The sequence below is a fragment of the Poecilia formosa genome, unplaced genomic scaffold (genome assembly GCF_000485575.1).
Source record: "Poecilia formosa unplaced genomic scaffold, Poecilia_formosa-5.1.2 Scaffold364, whole genome shotgun sequence".
NCBI lineage: Eukaryota > Metazoa > Chordata > Actinopteri > Cyprinodontiformes > Poeciliidae > Poecilia > Poecilia formosa.
Window position 1 is genome coordinate 11041 of NW_006800303.1, and position 23587 is coordinate 34627.

Genomic DNA, 23587 nt, shown 5'->3' on the forward strand with positions numbered 1-23587 from the left:
ACCAGTCACTGGTGGGCCCTGACCAGTCACTGGTGGGCCCTGACCAGTCACTGGTGGGCCCTGACCAGTCACTGGCTGGTTGGAAGCTTAAAATCCAATCCAGTTTTTCCCCTCCATTAGTGAACAAAGCACATAAAAAGCTATAGCATGTAACTTTAAAAAAGTCATTGACACAGAAATAAGTTAATTTAAAATTAAAAACAAATATTTTCTCTTTGGGACTAATAAAGTATTTTTCAGTTGAATTGAATGTAGCCTTAATGAAAAGTATGTTTAATAGCTATTAAACTGGTTGTCAATTTTCAAAACCTACTTCCAGTATGTCAAATGAGCTTCATTGGAACGCATCTTTTACTTTATTAAATACGACTGTATCGTTGTTGGAAATGAGCCACAAAACTCTGATCAGTGAATCTCTGGGATTAAGCAAAGAATATTGTCATATTTCATATTTCCATCCTTCCCCTGATGATCCCCTGCTGCTGCAGCAAACATCAACAACCTGCTCCTGATCTCACCTCAGTTTTCTGTTGTGAACTCTGACCCTGGACTCCTCATCTTGCTCACCTCCTAATGGACGTCAGAGGTCCTTTGCTCATCGTCTGTCCTCCCTTCACTCTGCACCTCTATGCATTCATGTCTGGGGTGGAAAGCTGCTCTGGCTTTTATTTTTCTGTTGTAGTTGGAAGTGAAGTGAATTTACATGAGACAGGTTTTCCCAAGTTTATGGATGTCTGGCTTTAACTTGCTGATTTACAATTGAATCTGGGTTAATTCTAGTAATTTATGCTGTTAAGGAGAATAGGAAGAATTCCAGTTCTAGTAGCTCATCATTTTAACAGATAAATGATCAAAAAATATCCTTTTTAACTAGGGCTGGGTGATGAGTTTATAACAATTCATCAAATTTTTTGGCATCTTGAAAGGTCAATCTCTGGGAAATCTGGATTTTTTTATTTATTTATTTTTTACCAATGCTCTCTTTAGATTCCATGGTTCAAAGTGACGTCAGATTTTGGTTGCCATTTCGTTTGGAAAACCTTCTTTACAGCTTTTATTTATTTGGACTTTGAATTCAACTCTGACTAAGTATTAAGACCAGGCTTAAAAGTATTTTATTTATCACAAGAATAAAGTCGTACAACAATAGAATCAAAATAATACAACAATAAAGTCATAACACAACCAGAATTGGGTCATTTAAGTATAATAAATGAGTCATTTTACAAGAGTTCCTACACAAAAAATAAATATTTAAACTAAGGTAATACTTCATCTCTTAACATATCATCATCAAATTATTATCAGAACTTTGAAACAATCGTGCAAACAGCTGAAAGAACCACACAGACTGCGTTTGTCACGTCAGATCATAACTCCATATGCAAACTTTCCTTGTAATTGGATCTGGTGTGAAAAGTGTCGCCCAGCCCTACGCTTAATGCTTTTATATTCGTTTCAGATTTCTTTGGTTTTCCAGCCAGGTGCTGAAATGTGTCTTTGTTTTTAAATCCACCTGCAAAGACAAATACATTTTTCTCTGTTCATATCTGACGTCTCAAAATCCAAATTCAGTCACAATTTTCGTTTCAAACTGGAACTCTTTAAAAATCTTGTTGTGCACACAGATAAAAATATTTCAGATCTATTCAGTATTTTGCATGTCATCTGGCTGCACTAAAACAACCAAAGTTAAACGTGAAGCATCATCAGACCGTGACCTCTCCCTCCTTCCACCTCAACAGTGTTGCCGTGTCGCCCGGCGGCCAGAGGAACCCGGTGGCGTCCACCCACAGCATCAGCAATGCCACCACGCCCGACCGCCTCCGCTTCCCCCGCGGCACAGCCAGCCGCAGCACCTTCCACGGCGGCCAGCTGAGGGACCGCCGCACCGCCACATACAACGGGCCGCCGGCGTCCCCCACCCTGTCCCACGACGCCACGCCCCTGTCCCAAACCCGCAGCCGCGGAACCAGCAACCTGTTCTCTAAACTCACGTCCAAACTCACCCGCAGGTAGGTGTCTGCTCCTCAGCAGGTTCATCAAGCTGGGCTGGAGTTCAGCTCACAACTGTTCTGAAACGTGTCGCTTATCACCGACTCGAACGTTCAGGATGATCCCGGCCCTTTGCAGACGATAACCTCAAGGGGTCGTTGAATACAAAGCCGTGTCCTACCTGTGTCCATGCTAGTGGGACGGCCATGATGGATAGGAAACAAAGAGGAGCAAATTTCCAGCAAAAATCTTTCTAGAAAAAATTTGGCAATTTCTGAGTTTGAAAGTTGAAAATTTGTAAGAAAAAATTCTCAATTTTAAAAACATTTTTGGTGGAAAATTGCTTCCTTTTTTTCTTTCTACAATAGCCTTTATACAGCATCTTGTATGGGAGCACTTCAGTGTTCTGATCATGATTTTTATCATTTTTATTAATATAATTAAATCTTAGTGGTTCATGTCGTTGCCTGATTGGCTGCTGAGAAGCTCTGAAGGAGCTTCAGATGGAATAACTGGACTCCAGCTGTAGGAACAGGAAACGATGACGAATGAGGATCAGGGCAGCTGACCCTGACCAGATAAATATTCAATAAATCAATACACAGCATTGTTTTGGTAACAGTTGTTTTCCATGTAACGTACGGTGTTTCACAAATGTATTCACACCTCTTGACATTTCTCAAATCACAATCATCAGTGCATTTTATTGGAATTTCATATTATAGAACTTTTTTTTGTGAGCATCAGTTTTCCAAAGGAGCTAGGTCTGGACTTGAACTGGACCGTTTTATAACAAAGAAATGCTTTGATCCAAACCTTTCCATTGTAGCTCTGGCTGTATGTTTGAGTTCATGCTGCTCCTCCATAAAGTTCACGTTTTGGCCTCTTGGCTGTTTCTCTGAATAACTGGCTCCTTTTACAGCCTCTCTGTTTCGGTGGGTGAACCAGCAGCTGATGCTGTTTTCAGATGTATTCACTGGAGTCAGATTTCTCCCTGACCGGTCCGCTGTGTTCCTGGGTCTTCACGATTTCACTTATTCTCTAACTGGAACTATTAATCATGATGAATCAATTATTGAGATAATGTCAGCTAATTCAGTAATCAATTAATTGTTATACAGACAGCCAAAACTGTACAAAATATTTAAATCTTTGTCTGTAAATATATTTTACCCAGAATTCCTCATAGTTTTGGCTACACCAGATTCAAATTTCTTATTAAAAATTAATTGAATTATTTCCTTTTTTTGTATAAAAAAGACTTAAAGGCCAAATAAAAACGATGAATATGCCAATTTAATTATACAATTAATTGATTAATGGTCAGAATAATTGGTATTTTGACAATAATACAGAGTCGATGTCAGAATGCAGGTAAATTTTCTTAATCAGAATAATTATTTGCATTGATGATTTACTACCAGGGGAGTTCTGAAGGGTCTGTTGTAGCTATATATTATATTTAGAGTCCTTACTTGGTAAGATGTATTTTTCTTCCACTGAGACGGTTATGCTCTACTTAGTCACATGAAATCCAAATAAAATGCACTGAAGTTTCTTTCTACGATGAGAATGTGACAAGCCTAAAAGGGGTGTTAATATTTTGCACACTGACACACACACCAACTAGTTTCTGCTCCTTTTTTCCTTCAGTTTTTAAGACAGAAACTCATTTCTGAAAGCGAAACCCAGCATTAGCTTAACTTTTAGCTTTCTCATTGGTGTGTATTCCTGTTGGAACCCAGCCTACGTGTGTGTGAAGCAGCAGTCAGGTCAGCGACATCCAACGACAACTGACCTAAAAAAAACGAGTCGTAATCATTTCATGATGAATCGGAGAAGGAGAAACGACGATTCCAACCACCGCCATTTTTTTGTTCATGCACTCAGCCCCCTCATGCCCCTCCCCACTCCCCTTCTTTATCCCTCCCACTTTCTCTTTCACCATTCTCACTGTTTCTTTGTTTGCCTCTGTTGTAGAAACATGTCATTCAGGTTTGCCAAAAGGTAGGACTCCTGCTCTGTTCTCTGCTCTGTACCAACTATAACCAGATGGGCCTCACTGAGAAGCTGCGACTTGGTTTCTGAGCCGAGTGGGGCTGCTGGCACCAAACTAACACCTTGCTCTGTTTGGGGGCATCTACACACACAGCTTCCAAACAGACCAACTTTGCTAAGTCTTCCAAACGGATGGTGTCAAAAGTTGCTTTAGCGCTGATGTAATGAAGTAAAACTCTGTCCTCCGTTTTGCTCAGAGAGGAGCCGTGTGTGTAAATGCTCTCCGTGTGTCTGCGGTTGGTCTGAGTGGCTGAAAGCTGATTGATTGAGCCGACCAATCAGCCGATAAACCAACAGCAACAACGAAGCAGCTTGTCACTAATCAGTCGTCAGCGCATGCATGGGGTCGCTTCCTCCAGCCGCCATTGACTGTGGGTCATTTCCGCCCCACAGTCATCGTCGTGCGCAACACAGCCGCCATTAGACGGTGCTTTAGACATTATTCTCCTGCATTATTATTATTCTAGGTGCGCAGATGTACGCTAGTCCTGGTTTGCGTTCTTCTTGATTTCGACTGATGAATAATAATAAAAAGACCAAACGACAGACTAGTTCCCTCCTTCTTAAACACAACCTGGGTTATTTTGTCAATTTCCTATAAAAGCTCGGTGGACGTTTCATTACAGTGTTAGTCTTAAATTCTTCAGTCCTTTCTGCAGATGAACACCACACCGTGTTAAATACATCATAGTTATCCTTCACCAGAAAGCTTGAACATTTTCAACCTTGGTGCCATCAGATACAACGTAAAGATTAGATTGTTACTAACAAGTTGCCACAAATCTTTGAATCTCCAATAAATTTTGATTGCAGAATTACTATATGAGCCAAAACATCAGCTTGTGTTTGGTCAAAATGCTGCCATCATGGCCGGATTTACAAGGATGTGGCTCCTGGGTTGAAGCCTGTTTTGGTGCCTCATACACTTAAAATAAATCTTTCATTTTTGCAAATGACAGTATATTTATACATAAGGCTCTATATCAGCATGTATGAATTGATGCATTGTGGGTTTAATAATTCTCTGGCCAGTGGCTGCATGTTGTTCCCCAAAATATATAGAACGTCACAATTATGTTCATAAAAATCCCCAAATTTTAATTAATTTCTTCTGATACGAACCTATGAGTTTTATTTGGGCATTTATCATATTATTTATCGTGATAAATTTCTTAAGAATTTTGATTTATTATGATAAATTCCAGTTAATGCTGTTTAAAAATCGGATTGAAGTGATGCCCACTCCCAGCTGCAGGTGGCAGTATTTGTTTCTTCTACTACCCTGCTGCCTCAGTGTTACTTGATAAGTCCTCGTCCACGATCATAAGGCGAGTAACAGTCACATTTACCCGTCCTACATAAGTGCAAATATCACAATTTAATTTTTTTTTTTGCAAATATTTCTAAAGTAGCACCACAAAATCAGTGATTTTGATTGATTGGGGCTGACTAGGTATTTAATTTTAAGAAGGGACGCAGAGCTATTGTTATTTACAGTTTAATCCGTTTTATCAATACGTTCTGGTACCATCAGCTTTTTGGGAACATTCAGGATCAGACAAAATGAAAGAGTTGACACCCCTGCGAAGGTTTTAAACGTTATCTGTCGCGACTTAAAGAACCGGACAGGTTCCTTCAGAAGACATAAGAGTCGAGGTGTTGACTTCATGAGTCGTAACGAAAGCTTTAGGTTGATAAAAACAGTTATGGATCATTTTATGGATCATTCTGTAGACTGTGGCGTGTTTAGCACAAAGTGTAGCACAGCTCCTGGAGTGCTGGCCTGAGGTCGACGGCGGCCTCCGGTGGCTGCTCTGGGAACCTCCATCTCAATGACGATGCAGGGCTTCCTGTCACTCTGTTCCAGTCTCACTCAAACACCTTTCACTTTTTTCTGTTCTCATGTCTGCGGAGATGAAAAAATGTAGTAAAAGGTGTGACACTGTTGCTGTTTATCCCCCCTCTGTAGTTTTTGACCTGTCTGATAACCTTTTACTAAATTTTGTCAGCTCTGAGTCTCCGTACTTCTCTTCACATCTTGGGACTTGATCAGTGAGTTTTCATCTTTTTTTTTTTTTTTTTTTTTTTTCCCTCCTCAGGACATTTTAGGCTGAGTCACCTCCTCTCCTCTCCTCACAGCTTCTGTGTTTTTTGTCTTCCTTACCTTCTCGTGTCCTTAACTTTTCCCTCTTGCTGCTCTTCCTCTCTGCCCAGGGTCAGTATTGACCCGGCCAAACGGCAGATAGCCAAAACAGGGCCTGCCAACCCTTCTACCCAGGGAGGAAAGACCCTTAGTAAGTCTTCTGCCCTTTGCTTTCTTTCTCTCCTCATTTCTTTTCTCTTTTTATTTCCTCCTTCCTTTTCATCATCCTGCCATGCTTTTTTTCCCTCCTCTTTTTTTTTTTTTTACCCCGTCCTCATGCCATTCATTTTAATATTCTTTCCTTTGTTTTTTTCCCCGGTGTTTCAGTTTCTTCAGATTCCGATCTCTTTCTTTCAGATTCTCGAGCAGAAGATATAGAGAGTTGTAGGAAGATGAAGATCTAGAGTAAGGGTTGTTTCGATCTCCTAATTTGTCCCTGAGGAAGTCTCTAAAGAAACAGTCTGTTTTTCAGACGTTGCTCCTCCTCATGTAGTGTTTTTTTGTTGTTGTTGTTTTCTGCGCCATTTTGGCTGGCCCAGGACCTGCTGTCAGTCCCGTCTGTTCACTTGTCCTCTTGTCCTCTTCTAGATGTTAAACTGTAGTATTCCACACATCTTGTTTCCCCCTCGCTGCAGTGCATGATGGGAGCCTGTCCAGAACACCCGTCCTGTCAAAGGAGAGTTTTGATGTTGCATTATTTAAATGTTATTTCTGTATCTAAATGCTTTTAGCGACGTGAGCGCCATCAGAAAGATGTTTTTGATCAACTTTCAGTAGAAGTCTGTAAAATTATTTCAGAGTTCTCATTATTCATTTAGGTTGCCATGGTGACATCACACTGCTGTGAGAGTCACTGTAAAATATGATTTTTACTGTGTTAAAGGCAAAATGACTTGGACTTGACGTTTTTAGCTGTTTTAGTGTATTGGATGTTTAGGGTTGCTTGCAGTAACGACGGATCTCTGCAGCTTTTTCTAGAAAAGGTAAATCATTATTTCACCTCAGATTTTCAGAAAGCTGCCAAGTATTTCCAAATCCATCGTATTTAATGACAGCCGGAGGTTAACGGCTGACCTTCTGACCTCTGCAAAGGTCAGAAGGTCAGTCACTGACCTCTTTTACTGTGCTGTGAGAGGTTTGATGCAGTTAAAACCACTGTTGCTAAATGAGCAACATTGTCACTATATTTGGCAACTTTTCAGTAAAAAAAATAAATAAATAAAAAATCGAGTTGGTCCAAAGTCAACATAGGCCGGTCAAGCTTTTTAAAGATCGGTGATCTGCCTGAAAACTGGACTTGGTGATGATCAGCCTTCCTGTTATCTACTGAAGCCAGCTCGCCTCTCTGCCAGCACAACCAGCCACACTAAAGCAGAACACGACCTGACCTCCTGTAACAGACTGGAAAGTTGTGTACGACTCATCAAAGACATAACGTGACGAACACACATCAGAGTGAAGCATCTGGAATGAAAATGGTTTCTTTTTTATTAAATGCCCTCTTACATGTTCTGTGCCTGAAAACAGCTAATGCTGAATCTGGACACTGCAGGATGGCTCCTGTCTGTCAGTGGAGCCGAAAATCAGCAGCAGCACTGATTTCTTGGTGCGCCTTTAGTAAATATGGAGAAAAAAAAATGAAACAATTGGAGAAAATAGTTAAAGGGAAGAAAAACTGTATTTCTGTGTCTCTTCACATAAGCAGATGAAATCATCTCACATTAAATCAACTAATATTTCAGTAAAGCAGTCCACTCATTAATCGACAGATTTGATTGGAGATGCACCAATCCCATATTAATATATGGATTGGTCCTGATATTGAAAAAAATTCTAGATCAGGAATCGTGACAGTGTTCCCGATCCATAAGGGCAGCTCTATTCAGTCTAATTCTACACTGAATCTACTAATGCATGAGCAACGTCATGCTTTATTTATTTTTACATTATTTTTAGAATTCTTAATTGCACATTCTGAGCCATTTGAAAGAAGGTTTGTTACACTTTAGTTTTTACATATTTGACCAAAGTAGTCAACCTGTTTTAATCAGTTTATTATTTATTTTCCCATTGGCTGCTGTTCTCCTAATTTCACTGACTGAACAAATGAAAGTTGGTTTTCCATGTTTGACCAGCTGGTGGCGATGTTGGTGTGTTTCAGTGAGCTGTTCTGGTGCAGAGTTAGGAAATAAATGTGTAATTCAGTACATTTATGTCTGTTTAAAAAAGAAAAGAATAATTGTTCTAGGTCCGTTTAGCTGATACTAAACCTCAGATTTCGGTATCGGTAGTGAAAAAGTGGATCGATGCATCCATAGATTTAACATTGTTCTTTTTTTTTTTCTTTTTTTTTTGTGTAATATACGTTTCAATCTTGCAGTCAGTCTGCAGCAGTTATTTTTTAATTCTGCAAAAATAGATGCTGCTGGTATTTAACGTGACTCTCGAGAGTTTTTTTTTTTTCTTTGTTTTAGTTTTCGTAAGGACAGTGGAAAGTCCAGCGTGTCGTTCTCAAGTTGTTCAACCAGAAACTGAGCTCATTTTAAACATCCCCTTTAAGACACACGAGTTGGAACCCAATGATGAAGCCCAGGACGTCTTCCTCACCTCACAGTGGACTAGACGTTGGGTCGTTAGCGTTCTGCAGTCACAGGAACGTCAACTGGACTGTGAACTTCACATCTCGCTGACTGCAAACCCGGCAGCTTCATCTGCTCACTGACTTTTCCTAATTTAGAATGAAAAGCGATTGATCTCCTTCCAAATGATCCTGATAACATTTAGTAATTGACACGAGATCTTCAATCTCAACCTCTTCAATCAGGCATCGACTCGATCTTTTCTGAGAACTTTTTCGCAGCTTCTCCGTCTTCCTTTTCTCATCCCACCTGCTTGGTTGCTGCTGTTTTGGGTTGAAACTCCGCCGCCGTGTTTTTCTGTTTTCTGTCGTTGCTTCCAGATGAACGACCCTCACCGTTTTGGTTTCTTTCATCACTTTTTCTTCTTCACTGACATTAATGGAAGCCAGCTCTTCCATCTTTCTTTGTGTTTCTAATTTATTTTTGTTGTTGGTGGTGGCTCACACTGTCGCTCACGTATTCCGTCACACACTTTTTTTTTTTTTTCCATTCACTGAAATTGATCAGAAATGATTTCTGTTGTGCACAATCCACAATCTGTTTTATTTTCTTCTCCCCTGACTCCCCTACGCCTCCCTGTGTGAATCTTCTCACGGCGCCTCAGAGTCTCAACCGAGTTTGAGAGAAACGGGAGACTTGAGGGCTCAAGGTGAGCTTATACCTGCCCCCCCCCCAACGCTTCCCATGTAGCGTCAGGCCTGCGCTGCTTTGCCCTGAGTGTGTAGGAGTTGCAGCAGTGTGTTGTTGAAGCTTTGTTGCTGCGGTTGCATGGCTGTGTGACGTGCCGCTCTGCTAACGCTGCATGCTAGCTCTTCTGTCGGCCTTTATTTCTGCTGAAACGTCTCTGGTTTCTGTTGAGATTCTCCAAAAATACTCCTTTACATGATCTATGAAAAACCCAGAAAGCGGTGGGAGTTTCGGGGGGAGTTTTAGTAAAAACTATTTTAAAATGTCAAATTTTGGTGTTTTTTGTTAGTAATTTAAAAAAATGGACATGAAAAGTAGATTTTTTTTTCCACAAACGGAGAAGAAACTTTTCTTCTCTGGTTTGTAAAGCCAGAGAAGATGAAACGACCAGAATTTAATTGTTTACTGAATAAGTAGATTTAAATGTTAAGCCAATAATTACTGGAGTTTCAAATCAAAACACAAAAAAACAAAACAAAATTTATTTATTTGAAATAGATTTATTTCAAATTAAACTAATATAAATTAGAATACTCAAGTAAAAAAAAAAGATTTTATACTATTATGTAAAATGTTTTAAAGGAATCCCTTTAATCTTATAAACTAGTGACGGTAAGAAGACGTGGAGCTTCTGCTACATGGAAACATGTAAAGAGATAATCAGAAATTTAAAAAAAGATTAAACAGTTTGATTGCTTTAAAGCCAGTCTATTTTTTTTTATTTTTTTTTCTTACATTGTCTTTTGAGATACTGTTCTCATCTCCTATTGGAAATACGTTTTTAATCTACATCTGTCAGGTATGAAGACGTTTGTTTAAAGTTTAACAGTTTTTTTATTTATTTAAAATGAATCAAATCTTAATGTTGCAATGATATTCTGGGTTTTTCAGAGATGGCTTCAGTCTGTTTTACTTTCTTCTACTTCCCCTTTCTCAGTTTGGAAGTCACAGACAAAATGTAGTAAAAGTATCGAGAGAGTAAATATGGTCGTAGATTATTTAAAACTGTTTTTGTTTTTATTATTAAAATAAGATTTAACTTTACCTTTAAAATGGAATAAAGCTGGAATAAAAAGTTGGTTTCACAAGCAAAAAAAAAAAGAAAAAAAGATGTAATGACTGTTGACTACATTTTGTCTAGTTCAAGGCTCCACAGCTTTGTGCTGCAACCCAAATGTGACAAAGATAAACTGAGCTCAGAGCGGCTCAGGTCACAAAAAGAAAAACTTCAGTTTTATTAGACTTTATAGTTTCATTCACTCCCCACCCCTAACAAAAATGTCACTTCTGTGAAGGATTTGTTGCAAACAATCCCAGCAGGGTTTTTATTTATTCTTAGATAATCTAAGCAAAGCTCTCCTCCGTGTCTTTCTCCCCACAGTCGCCATGTACCTGGGGATCAGAAAGGGGAAATTAAAGACAGTAAGCCCCGCTCCCTCAGATTCACTTGGAATATGAGAACCACCAGCTCCATGGAGCCCTGCGACATCATGAGGGAGATCCGCAAGGTGCTCGACGCCAACAACTGCGACTACGAACAGCAAGAGAGTTTCCTGCTCCTCTGCGTCCATGGCGACGGGCGGGCCGAGAACCTGGTCCAGTGGGAGATGGAGGTCTGCAAGCTCCCCCGTCTCTCCCTGAACGGCGTCCGCTTCAAAAGGATATCCGGGTCATCCATCGCTTTCAAGAACATTGCTTCCAAAATTGCCAATGACTTAAAACTATGAACAAAAGGACTAAAAAGTATAAGTAAAAAAAAGAAATTAAAATCTATATTCAGAGGTATTTAAGCTGTACAATCATCCAAGTAGCAGTTTCCAAATGTCTCCTTTTTTTTAAACAAAACACAGTATGTATTGAACATTATAATGTATAGATGCAGGCTTTTGGCAATAATTACTGAATTATCTACTAATGTCTGTTTTGACCACCAGGGGACGCCATTAACAAGTTGAAAATGATTTGTCATGCTGTGAATGTGGAGAAAAAAAGAAGAAAAAAAGCATTTCTGGTCTTATTTATTTCACCTTTTATTTTTACTTTTCTCTCGGTTAAAAAAAAGAAAAAGATGTAGCTTTTTGTTTTTTCTCGTGTAAATAATGTATCTTGCTTTCAAGATGGCTTCACTGCTACACTTTTTAATTTTGTTTTTTTGTTTTTTTTGTTTTGTATTTTGTTAAAAGTTAGAGATAATGGGAAGTCCATGTTAATGCCCACATGGTTGAGGTTCACTCATGTCTCCATTAAAGCGTCTGTCAACCTGAACATCCCGTCTCGTCACTGGAGCACAACCAGCAGGATGGATGCTTTTAAAGTTCAGTTTGGGATTAAAACATGTCTGATTAAATGGGATTAAACTGCTCACATTCAAATAAATAAGTTTCCCCCTCCTCTTTAAAACCATACATTAAATTAGTTGATGTATCTATTGTACAATGCTGTGGAGGAAAAAAAAAATTGGTCATTCTTGACTGCAAGGCCCAAAATTATTCATACACCTGGCATATTTAGGTTTAGATATGAAGTTAGGACGACCAAGTAATCCTAACTTGAAAACTAAAAATTAGGGTTGTTGTAAGGAGACCCTCCAATTCAGTAAAAACTTGCAGAAATCAGCAAGGATTGTGATCAACAATCCTTCTTGTCAATCACAAGAAGGATTGAGTGATGTAATGCCAGATTTTTTTTTCATTGAGTGAAACGTCAGCATGCTTTTATTTATACATATATATATATATATATATAAAATGCAAATTGTATTTTATTTTCAAAACCATGTATAGATGCCTGCCAATTCCTATGAGAAAAAGGCTTGAACAATTTTAAACCTGAATTTGCCGGTGATGTGGATTTTGGCCTAAAATGGGCACTATTATGTATTTTTCCAGGCACATAGTACAATTTTATAGCCCAATCAAGTAACTTCCTTCAGATATAAAAATGTATATTGAATGACTTAAGAAATTTGACTCATTTAACGCCTTACAATTGGGCCAGTGTCTTTTTAGAAATTCCTGCTCTTTCTGTAACTCTGCCTTCAGGAAGTCATCACAACATGGCTTCTTTAACTTTCTTCCAGCATTGAACAGAGAAGTAGCTCATGAGCTCAGCAAATGTGCGGCGCCACCAGGTGTTTGCTAATTGCTGCTGCTAGTCTGAAGGTGACAGGGGAGGAGCAGCTCTGAGGTGGAACAACAGCTGGAGAACGTAGCATGAAGGAGGAGCACCTCGATGGCGTGCTCCATTGAGGTGCACAGCTGAATGGTTGCCATGGGCGATTGAAGGATTTTTTCAAACATGCATGAAAAAAAATCAAGGCAACATGACGGATGTTTCTCATGAAATAATGATGTAAAACTAAAAAGTAGATTTTTCATAATACTGCCCCTTTACCTGTACATGTTTCAGATCAAACATTTATCAATGATAAATAGTTGATAGTTTTAAAAATAGGATTTTGTATTTATCCCTATAAGTTAAAACAAGTGTTCTAACAGACCCTGACTATATGTGAAAATATAGAGTTCAGTTTTATCCAAAGCTGTAGAATCAAGAACTCAACAGGAAGTGAGCTAAAAGATCACAAAGCAACGCATCATGCTCTGTATTATAATAATTCAGATAGAGTGGGCTGCAAATGGAGAAAACATGGCAGTGACTTCTTTCACATAGGGTCACGTATGACTGTTGGCTTTTATTTCCCTCAGTGAAATCTTTTGAAAACTCATCTTTCTTATAAAAAACACTTTGTTTGAGTTAAGGAACATTACAGATCTCAACTTGAACCAAACCATTTTTATTGCATTTCAGATCTTTAAATACACAAGTCAAAAACTGAAACTGGGAGTGCAGCCAATCAGAGTGTAGGGCTTTGAAGGAAGATAGTGGAGGTTAGAGGGGAACAGGAAGGAAGAAACGGGAGTATTCTTTGTCTTTTTTTTTTTCTTTTCTCATCAGGACGGCTTTACTTCTGGGCAGGTATCAGGTTGTCAATGGGTTGGCCTTTCTCCAGCCTCTTCTCCATCTCCACCAGCAGCTTGACCCCGTCCACCACCATCTGGACCAGATCCACCTCAGAGAAGCCCAGCCGGTCAGCGTTGGAGATGTCAAACACTCCGCCGACGGCAGCAGTGTCCACGCCGCCTGAGAGAGGACAAGAGCAAGTCTAACACAAACCTGCACAGGATGAGAAGAACCGGCGCCGGGGCGACCGTCCTTACCAGTGCCCCGTTTCTGGAGCCTCAGTTTGGTCAGAATTTCTTCAAACTTGGCATGCTTGCTCATGTTTGGCAGCTTCACATGCACTCCTGCGCGCAGACCGGTGCCCAGGTTGGAGGGGCAGGTCAGAACGTAGCCCAGGTGTTCGTTCCACATGAAGGCGTGGCCCCTGTCCCTGAACAGGGTCTCGATCTACCGACACGGTGAAGGTCAGACGTTAGGTTGGCGGACAGCTTTCAACGGGACAACGGTTCTGAAATGAAAACATCCCGACTGACCTTGGTGAGACCGGTGCAGAAGCGAGTGAACACTTCCTTCATCTTTCCTCCCTTCTGCATGGAAATCACACGCAGGTGGTCTTCCTCATTCACCCACACCAGGAAGGTCTTGTTGTCGTTGTGCCTGTTGAAGATGAGAGAGACTGTCAGAAGAGAACTTTAAAAAGATTCAAGGGAAAGCAAAAAAACTCTGGAGGATATTTAGCAACTGGAATAAATAGAAACGCTAATAATGTTACCTTGCTAAAATAATGACCCAAGTCTTTTTTGGGGGGGCAAAAATCATCTTTTGGGATAAAAAATGACTTGGGTCTTTACTTTAGCAAGGTAATTCAATGTTTAAAATGCAACACATTTTAAACATGGAATAATAAAAAAAAATGTAAATTGAATTCAAAAATACTTTGATACCCAAAAGCAAATGAAAAGTTCCAACTCATTTAATTCAGTCTTTGTGGATGACGACGATGGATGTGGACACAGAGGGGAAAAAAGCTATTTTTCTCCCAAAAAGGCAGAAATGAAAGTTTGAAAAAAGAAAAAAAAATCTCAATGACATTGATATTTACACGTGAAGTTTATTTAATTTCCTCAAAGTATAAAAACACATGGGACTACTAGAGTATATTGCTTGTAGGTCTAATCAGTCGGTCAGAGTTTAGTCAGGAAAAGTCACATTTCTCTAAAAATAAACCTAACCAGAGGAGATGGCGTTAAAGTTCATCCAGACATGAACTTTAACCAATAATTGTTCATCCCAATGTTACATTGAGCTGCAAATTGTTAAATGAATGGAAAAAAAAACACACACACACACACACAAGCTGGTTCCACTTGTTTTAGAATTTGGTTACATTTTGTTTTTTTGTATATTCTTTAAAGTTGTCTGGTTTTTCCTCTGTGCCTTTAAACAAATGTAGAAGATGAATTATCAAGGCACAAATATCCAGGTTGTCTTGTCTTAACCTGCCCTTTGGTTAGTTTCACTAAAGCATTTGGTTACCATGGTGATGTTTGGAGAGTCAGACAGACAGTTAGTACTGGAGTGTGTTTACATTCTCAGTCACTTTAAACAGAAGTTAAGTTTTCCATTCATTGAGTCTGATGAATCATTTAATGTGTTCATCAAGTTGCTTTAAGGTGAGTTTCCTGTGATCACCGTTTCATTAGAATAAGTGAATTAGTACTTTCACACTGAACACAGCTAATGCAGCTAAAGTATTTTCAACAGGTTTTTGTTTTTTGTTTTTTAAAAAAGCTGAAGTTGTTTTTTGTTATAAACTTTTTGCCATGACTGTCAAATTTGTCAAGTTGAAAGCACTTGGATGGGGTACATGAAAATGTATTTTTGTTAAATGATAATGTGAAAATAAATATGTTGCACCTTACTGAAATGAACAGAATAAACTGATTTTGGTTGAAAATGGATCAAAGGGATACAAAAATGCATTATTACAACACAGGGCTACATTTTCTAAAATATTAACTATTAACTTTTTTCTTTTTTTTTTTTTTTTTTGCTTTTTGCTGGACGTTTTTGGTGCTAATTGATAAATCCAGAAACCTGAAATTAAAAAAGAAAAGTTTTGTGCCTAATTTTATTAATTTTATTTTAGGATGACTTCATATGTGAAAAGTTGCCTTAGATTTAAATTAAATGTCCATCATCTGCATCAACCTGCATTCTGTTGATGCAGAAGCTACATACTGGTGGAGCTTGATACAGTATGGAACTAGAGATTTTCTGTTTTCTGTCCAATCTTTAAAAAGCCTGACCTACCTGTCCTGAACTTTATTAAACGGTTTGAAATAAATGTCCCATTTGCTTCCACTGTCTTTTCCTCTCAGTCACCTCATTTAAACAGAATCTCAAGACAGTTTGAATAGAAAAATTGGTTTCTGAATCGACTCGCTAGACCCCGGCAGATTCACATCTCTGCCTGGAACGTCGACCGATTCTGATACCTGGAATAACACGAATCCTCACCAGATTCCTCTAGCGTCCGGCCAATCACGGGCCATTCCTGAGGCCAGCAGCAGAGGAGACACGGGCTTATCAAAGAGGAAGTGGTCGTCAATGAGCTGCTGCTGCTCTGCCTCGGTCATGTTCTTCAGAGCGTAGTATTTCCCCTTCAGGTCTCCACTCAGAGCGGCCAGAGCTGCAGGGTACAGAGGACACACGTCATACATCAGCTGAAACGCAGGGCTGGGTTTGTTCAAGGCCGTTTGTATGCAAATAATGGATCAATCAGTCAACGTGGCTCACTAGAAGAAAACAGGTTATGAATTCAGAAAAAATAAATTAAACGTGAAGGCAGGACTGGCAGAAATACTAAGTTTAGCTCAGAACAATGAGGTCATGTAAAATAAATTAGAATATCATCATCTTCCTGAAATAATGGTTTGTGCCATTTTTTGCCAAAAGTGATTTTTTTTTTTTTTTTTTTGCAAAAATCACTTTTGCCTTTATCTTAGGAAGGTGGCAATATGTGTTCTGATGAGACTCATTTTTCAAATTTTGAAAAAAAAGCATCCTAAATCAGGCATTAAATAATATTACATTTCTATACAAAAAGTTTTGTTTTTGTCTGATGTAATATTTTTATTTTAAGTCTATTTTTTTTTAATTAATCACTGACGTAAAATCGTAAAACAAATAAAGTCGTTTGTATGTTACTAACCTATATAACATGTTTCACTCGGTGACAAAGTTCCTGAAATAAATGGCCTTTTCAATAATATTCCCATTTACTGAATGGCTCTGTATTTTTCAGACTGCTACCACTAGAGGGCATCCTCTCTTCAACAATAAGTTCCAGTCAGGTTTACTGTCAGAAAACGAATCCATTGTTTGTTTGTTTTTTGCATAATAATCACACATAAATACTACAAGTCCCAGCAGTAGCTGTCAGCTCCAGGCTGAGGACTTTCACCTTCAACAGAGAGCTTCTCCACGGCCCGCCGCTCTCCACGGCTGCAGTGTGGCGGCAGACAGAAGCCACGTATGCTGCGTCCTGTTCTGACCCGGGAGCTCAGGACGTACTTGGGGTCAAGGTCGTCACCGCCCTGAGAGGACGCACAGACTGTTTAGAAATCGATTCCATCCCTCCCCTGGCCCCTCAGTGAACCCCAGACGCAGTACCTTCAGATTGTCTGGGTTCAGGTCAGTCTTGTGCTTGTCTGTGGGTTTGTAACCTCCGTGTCTGTCCTCAATCACAGGATCCAGCAGCTCTTTGAAAACTTCATACGTCTCCTCATCCCCGGCCACACAGCCCACGGTCATAATAAACGGGTGGCCTGCAGGGAAACGTCACGTCGCAAGACAAAAAAATAAAAAATAAATTATACTACATAGAGTTCTTCATTCTCCTCAACTCAACGTGTCAACTTTGATCAGACTCAAACGTGGAACTGTTACTGTACCCGGATTATCAACCCCTGTCTGAATGACACCCTCTATGGTGAAGCCGTTGGGTGTCACCCGCTCTCTCAACTTCTTGTACATGGGCAGAGTTAAGACCTTAGCCATATGGTTGTTGTGCTTAGAGAGATCTGGATACTCATCCTCAGCTGACAGCCACTTCATTGACAGCTTGGCCATGCTCTCAGAGCTAAACAGAAACACGGTCTACAGGGTGAGGCTACACTTCACTTAGCACATTATGGACAAAACGCTACACTGATAAGAGAATGGAGCGCCAACTTAAGTCAATGCTGGAGTATGTAACTTTTATGAAAATATGATTTTTACATTTAATAAAACCGTCACCATGTCGTGACAGTGTGAGAGAGAATCTCTGAAAAGATCAGTCTCGCCCACTTCCTCCCAGTGTCACTATGCACCGCTCCCGGTCTAAAACAACCAATCAGAGCCAGGAGAAGGGTTTTAGAGCCGTCAATCAATCTCCTGTACATTGGCTACATGTGCTAACAGCTAACAGAAAAACAGCTTACAGTTACACAAAAATTGTTTGTCCACCATCATCTGTGGCTATGCTAACTAGCCTTAGTGGCAGGCTATGTTGTGGTAAACCAGCTGTAGCCTAGCAAAGACCAAACAGGAAGGGGTGAGCACCAAAGTAATTGTACTGTAGTACTGCGATGAGGCAGAGGAGCTCCATTTTTTTCAGAGACACCAACATAAGATCATTTTAACAAATATGTTAAAAAGCTTGTATTCATAACAAGTCACATACTGCAGCTTTAATTTGTTACATGTAATCAAATGAAGTTTGCCAAACTTACAATAGTTTGTTTAAAATGTCAATTTAATTGAAATTCAAAAACATTAAACTTAGAGGAACTTCATTTTATTACTTGTAACAAATTAACTACTTTTTTTTGGATCACCTGTTTTCTTTTTTCAGTGTAGGAATATCATTAGCTTTTTCACGCTGTAGGTTATTACACAAGAAATGGATGACATCACAAACCTTAGAGCAGCTGGGGATTATCAACGGCAGTTTTTCATAAACTATGTAATCTGCTTGGCATTTGCTGTAAAAAATTTGCACATTTTCTGAGATAAGCACATTTAAGGCAAGATGGCAGTTTGTAACACATAAAACTTTTATGTGAAAATGTTGGCCCCAGTTTATCTCATTGAGGTCGAAGTCCGAAAAACTGATGTCTTTCTTTTAAGCCAATCAGGCTTGATTGTCAAGCAACAACTATTTTTTGTTGTTTTAGTTTTCTTGTTTGTTTTTTCATTCGTTTACCTGGGTTATCAACCCCAGTCTGAATAACATCATCCAGAGTAAATCCACTGGGTGTCTCTTTGGTCCGCAGCCGCTCGTACATGGCCGGAGTCAGGATCTTGGCCATGTAATTGTTGTGTTTGCTGAGGTCCGGGTACTCCTGCTCAGAGGAGTATTTCAGCTTCGCCTGGTTGTGCGTGTTTCCGAAAGGCATGGCTGTTCCCTGGGCGGGTGATGGAGGGGAGAGGCGGTGAAAAGCAGCGACACAAACCCGCACCTCAACGGCAGATTTTAAATAATCTAAAACATATTTTTTAATTATTATTATGAGTTTTAGAACTATTAAAAATCTTCATATTAGCCGTGTGAAAAACGCATGTAAAAAAAAAAAGAAGAAGAAGAAAAAAAGAAGCTTCCGCCGAATAAACATTCAAACAGTTAAAAAGACAAGCTGCCTCTTTATGGCCCAAATAAAAGGGACTAGAATTAAAAGAGTCCCCTACCTGTTGTGTTCGGGCTTGGGCGGTACTACTACTACTATTACTAGTTGATACAAAGATCCCTATGTTTCCGACCGAAGAGCGCACACACACACACACACACACACCACCGGTGGCGTCTAACTACTCTCAGACCAGCCTTCACTTGGGATGGGATTTATAGATGACCGTCTCTGCTCCCATTGGCCACTATTTGTAGTCCATTCAGTCAATTGGAGGCGTGAATGCGGCTGCAGCGATCACTTCCGCTCCTCTCGATCACGTTCTTCTCCAGTAATTTGCAGCAGGAGAACTACAACTGGCAGTCGAATATTACCAGCACTTCCAAAATAACAGGAGCAAATCTTCCTGCAACTAATTCTTTTTTTTAATTTTTTAATTAAAAAAATTAAAATTCCTACCCCATTTTGAGCATGATATGTTAACTGAAACAAAAAAATCTGTATTTTCTCTTCTTTCTTATGCACTTCTTGTTACTGTGTACTATTTTTATTTTTTTATATTTGTATCATGTTCGAATAAAATTTCATTTCATTTCATTAAAATTTCATTTCATTTCATTTCATTTCATTTCATTTCATTAAACTCACTTTAAAAATTGTTTACACGTATTGACCAATTTATATGTTGTCGTGAGACGTTATGTATTCAAAATCAAGTCCCCCTTTCCAAAAACATGGTTCTACATCCAGATGCCTGTCCTCTGCTGCATCACCTGCCACTTCCCTGAAACGAACCGCCAGACATATAATGAACCACATTTAACCAGTTGGCTCCACCTGCAGTGCAGCCTACACCTTCAGCAACGCTACATCATTACCACGGTCAGCAAAACTATATTAAATCTTTGTTTACAATCTGCTGACCAGATCAGTTATTGTAACTCCTATCTCATTCAATGCAAAGCAGAATGAGTTGATTTTTTAACTGATAATTTAAAAATTATGCACTGAGAAGTTCCTATGATAAGCTCAGCAGATGAACAGCTCCAACAGGTGTTTGCTAATTGCTGCTGCCACTAGTCTGGAGGAGCTAAGTGGGTCAGTCTTGGGAGAAAGGGTGCTAAATAAGGTGGAGGCTCAGCTTGGAGACCGTAACTCCAAGGAGGAGCTCTGTGGAAAAGGTGGTGCTTGGCGAGAATAAACTCTATGCCTCGTAGGCGGAGCTAAGTCCTTCCAGCTTAATGGTTGCCGGGAGATCAAAGAATTTCTGCAAGGGGTGCTGTGGTAGCGCAGGGGAAAAGCACAACCCATGTAAGGAGGTGTCATTCCTTGCAGGCTCGAATCCTGGTCTGGTGACATTTGACGCATGTCTTCCCACTTTCCTGTCTGCCCCCTTTCAAATAAAGGCCACTAGAGCCATTAAAACGAAAAAAAAAGAAGATTGATCAAATCGTGCATATTTTTTAAATCAAGCAAAGAGAACTGAATAACTTTCTTTTTGTTTGTTTGTTTGTTTATTAATTTTGTCGTAGAAAGAAACAGCAAAGTTCCTATTTGCTCTTTGTCCATGGATAAACTCCTTAACAGTCACCCGGCAAAAAACTGAGAAGGAGGCTCTGTGGGAGGAGTTTCCCTCTTCGAGAGCAGAGCGCTTACTGGCGAGTCATAGCATCTGAATTTTATTATGTCTCAATGGCGATTAACATAAATGTACAATCATAAAGTATAAATGTACAATCATAATATATGATTGTACGTACAATCATAATATATGATTGTACGTACAATCATAATATATGATTGTACGTACAATCATATATTATTGTATAATAATATGTAATATTATACAATAATAATTATATATTATTATTGTGATAATATATAATTATATGTTAATTATATAATTAATATATAATTATAGATATATATAATTATAGATTATATATATTCTCGTCGTGTGACGCGTCATGTCACACATCGAGAACGGTGTGACGTGACCGCCGTTCTCGGCTGTGGATGTTTGAGAAGCATCCGGGGTCTTTCCTCGCCGGGTGATCATCATCCGGGGCTTTTCACATTACTTCCGTTGAAAACAACACCACGTGTGTTGCCAATGAATGCAGTAGCTGTCACTTACTACACGCGCTTACAGCGACATTAAAAGCAGCATTTATTTGACGTATAAATGCAGACTGGTTGAAGCTAGTTCTAACCAAAATAGCCAAGCTTCGGAGAAGGTAGGGGATGAGTTTGTAACGGCTATTTTGCTTGCCAAACGGTACCACCGGTCAAGGAAACCGGTGTCGCTTGAATTAGCTCATATTCTAAAATCTCCAAACACATTCAACGGTCACCTTTTAACGGTTTTGTGAAAATAGCTCATGCTAGCAAACGCTTTGCACTTCTCTATGCTCCTGAAGTAATCTCTGAAATGCAATTAAATAACATTAAATTGCAAGAAACTGTGGCTTAGAAGCTAACGTTTACTTAAGGTAGCAAACGGCTATCAGACGCTTACTTTTTCTGCTTAGCTAGCGAGTAACCGACAACTTTGTCTTTTACAAACTGCCATCTTTCACTGCTCAACTGTATCCCCAGATATTTTAAGGTTTTCAATCATTTAACTTTAATTACTAATTTTCTATAGCTAGTAGGTCAACTATTACGAAGCTGAACCATTGAATAAACCGTTAGATTTAATTTAACTGGTAGTAACAATATCTGAAATACTACAAGTTAACTAGATTTTGAAACTTAACTGGCAATTTTAACTTGACACTCTGTAGCGAATTGTTAGAAAACCTTACTCACATTCTCTCTATGTTGTCTGACATCTTGACGTCTTGTCTTTTTCCCTTTTAGACAGAAAAAAAAGTTTTTTTCTCTCTCTTTCGAAAACTGCCTAGAGTAGTATCCTAACAGTCGGAGCGCGTGGTATAAAAAGAATGGTTACCATGGCAACTGTGGAAAATTGAAGTTATATTTTTGTTTGAAAATGCACAGTTAATCGAATGTCCTCAACATGTTGTGGAAAAATAAGTAAACAGTCATATTATATAATGTGTAAGCACCAACGCATCACCAAATGTGTCAGTATGACACTATTATGCTAAAAGTTTTTAGCATTCACAAAAAAAACCCTTCAAAAGTCATTTATTCACTGTAAAATACATTTAATTAACTTTTAATTAAAGTATCACTAAACTGGGATGAAAAATATACATAGCTTAGTTAGTATTTTAAGTGTAATTGGAGTGAGGTGGAGACCCTGAAACTAATCAACAACAATTATAAAGTACTTTATAATTGTTGTTGCCGGTACTTATTTTTTACCCATTCTGATTTCCAGCATGGAATGTTTCTAAGAATTTGCTACACAAGTTTAAGTTTGTATATAATTATTTTTTCATTCAAGATCAAAATTATAGACATATCCTCAATTGGTTAAACTTCTCTCTGCAAAATGCACCTCAGTCACACACTTTTAAAATTCTTGATGGATATTTTACTTCCCTGCAAGCAAAATCTGGTGTGTTTTGAATGTGTATGAGAATGTCAAGTGGAATGGAGACTGCTCATAAAGCAGGATGTGGACTGCAACGCAGGGCATTCTGGGTAAATACACCCAACACAAACGCTAGAGTCTAGAGCTATGGGAGAAATGACTTGTGGTCTTTTAGTAAAGACAAGAGAAATTCTACCACCTCTACTCCATTTTTGTTTCCATTTAGTGAAGAAGGAAACAAAAATGGTCCTCGTTGTCTTNAGGAGCTAAGTGGGTCAGTCTTGGGAGAAAGGGTGCTAAATAAGGTGGAGGCTCAGCTTGGAGACCGTAACTCCAAGGATGAGCTCTGTGGAAAAGGTGGTGCTTGGCGAGAGTAAACTCCATGCCTCGTAGGCGGAGCTAGGTCCTTCCAGCTTAATGGTTGCCACGGGAGATCAAAGAATTTCTGCATGGGGTGCTGTGGTGGCGCAGGGGAAAAGCACAACCCATGTAAGGAGGTGTCATTCCTCGCATGCTCAAATCCTGGTCTGGTGACATTTGACGCATGTCTTCCCACTTTCCTGTCTGCCCCCTTTCAAATAAAGGCCACTAGAGCCATTAAAACGAAAAAAAAGAAGATTGATCAAATCGTGCATATTTTTTAAATCAAGCAAAGACAACTGAATAACTTTCTTTTTGTTTGGTTTGTTTGTTTATTAATTTTGTCGTAGAAAGAAACAGCAAAGTTCCTATTTGCTCTTTGTCCATAGACAAACTTCTTAACAGTCACCCAGCAAAAAAACTGAGAAGGAGGTTCTGTGGGAGGAGTTTCCCTCTTCGAGAGCAGAGCGCTTACTGGCGAGTCATAGCATCTGAATTTTACTATGTCTCAATGGCGATTAACATAAATGTACAATCATAAAGTATAAATGTACAATCATAATAT

General features: G+C 39.2%; 3 protein-coding genes across 4 annotated transcripts in view; 2 read left to right on the forward strand and 1 right to left on the reverse strand.

The window, feature by feature from the left end:
• mark3a (MAP/microtubule affinity-regulating kinase 3a) overlaps nt 1–11787 on the forward strand; it is a 22676-nt gene extending 10889 nt beyond the window's left edge. The window contains exons 3-6 of the mRNA XM_016662236.1: nt 1746–2015; nt 3976–4002; nt 9440–9484; nt 10904–11787. Of these exons, the coding sequence (XP_016517722.1) occupies nt 1746–2015; nt 3976–4002; nt 9440–9484; nt 10904–11249 (688 nt within the window). The 3' untranslated portion in view covers nt 11250–11787. The remainder of the gene's footprint in view (nt 1–1745; nt 2016–3975; nt 4003–9439; nt 9485–10903) is intronic.
• A 1668-nt stretch (nt 11788–13455) lies between these two features.
• Nucleotides 13456–22089, reverse strand: ckba (creatine kinase, brain a). Of its 2 annotated transcripts, none has more exons than XM_016662235.1 (8): nt 21969–22089; nt 17442–17629; nt 17161–17315; nt 16952–17084; nt 16006–16177; nt 14019–14142; nt 13743–13932; nt 13456–13665 (listed from the first exon to the last, which is right to left on the reverse strand). In XM_016662235.1, exons 1-8 carry the CDS (start codon nt 21989–21991, stop codon nt 13487–13489), a joined length of 1164 nt encoding a protein of 387 aa, XP_016517721.1. In that variant the 5' UTR covers nt 21992–22089; the 3' UTR covers nt 13456–13486. The 2 variants fall into 2 exon arrangements, with proteins under 2 accessions (XP_016517721.1, XP_007574942.1); XM_007574880.2 differs by lacking the exons at nt 17442–17629; nt 21969–22089 and adding exons at nt 18737–18938; nt 19219–19373.
• The window catches only part of trmt61a (tRNA methyltransferase 61A), a 21690-nt gene continuing 19272 nt past the window's right edge, over nt 21170–23587 (forward strand). The window contains exon 1 of the mRNA XM_007574881.2: nt 21170–21394. The gene's annotated coding sequence lies outside the window, so the exon portion shown is untranslated. The remainder of the gene's footprint in view (nt 21395–23587) is intronic.

Excerpts from the sequence above, each read along its gene's own strand:
- ckba (XM_016662235.1), bottom strand. The coding sequence starts at position 21,991 with ATGTCAGACAACATAGAGAGAAT. Across the intron at positions 17,630-21,968 it reads TCAGACAACATAGAGAGAAT|CTCTGAGAGCATGGCCAAGC; the intron begins GTGAGTAAGGTT and ends GTTTCTGTTTAG. Across the intron at positions 13,666-13,742 it reads GCTCCAGAAACGGGGCACTG|GCGGCGTGGACACTGCTGCC; the intron begins GTAAGGACGGTC and ends GTCCTCTCTCAG.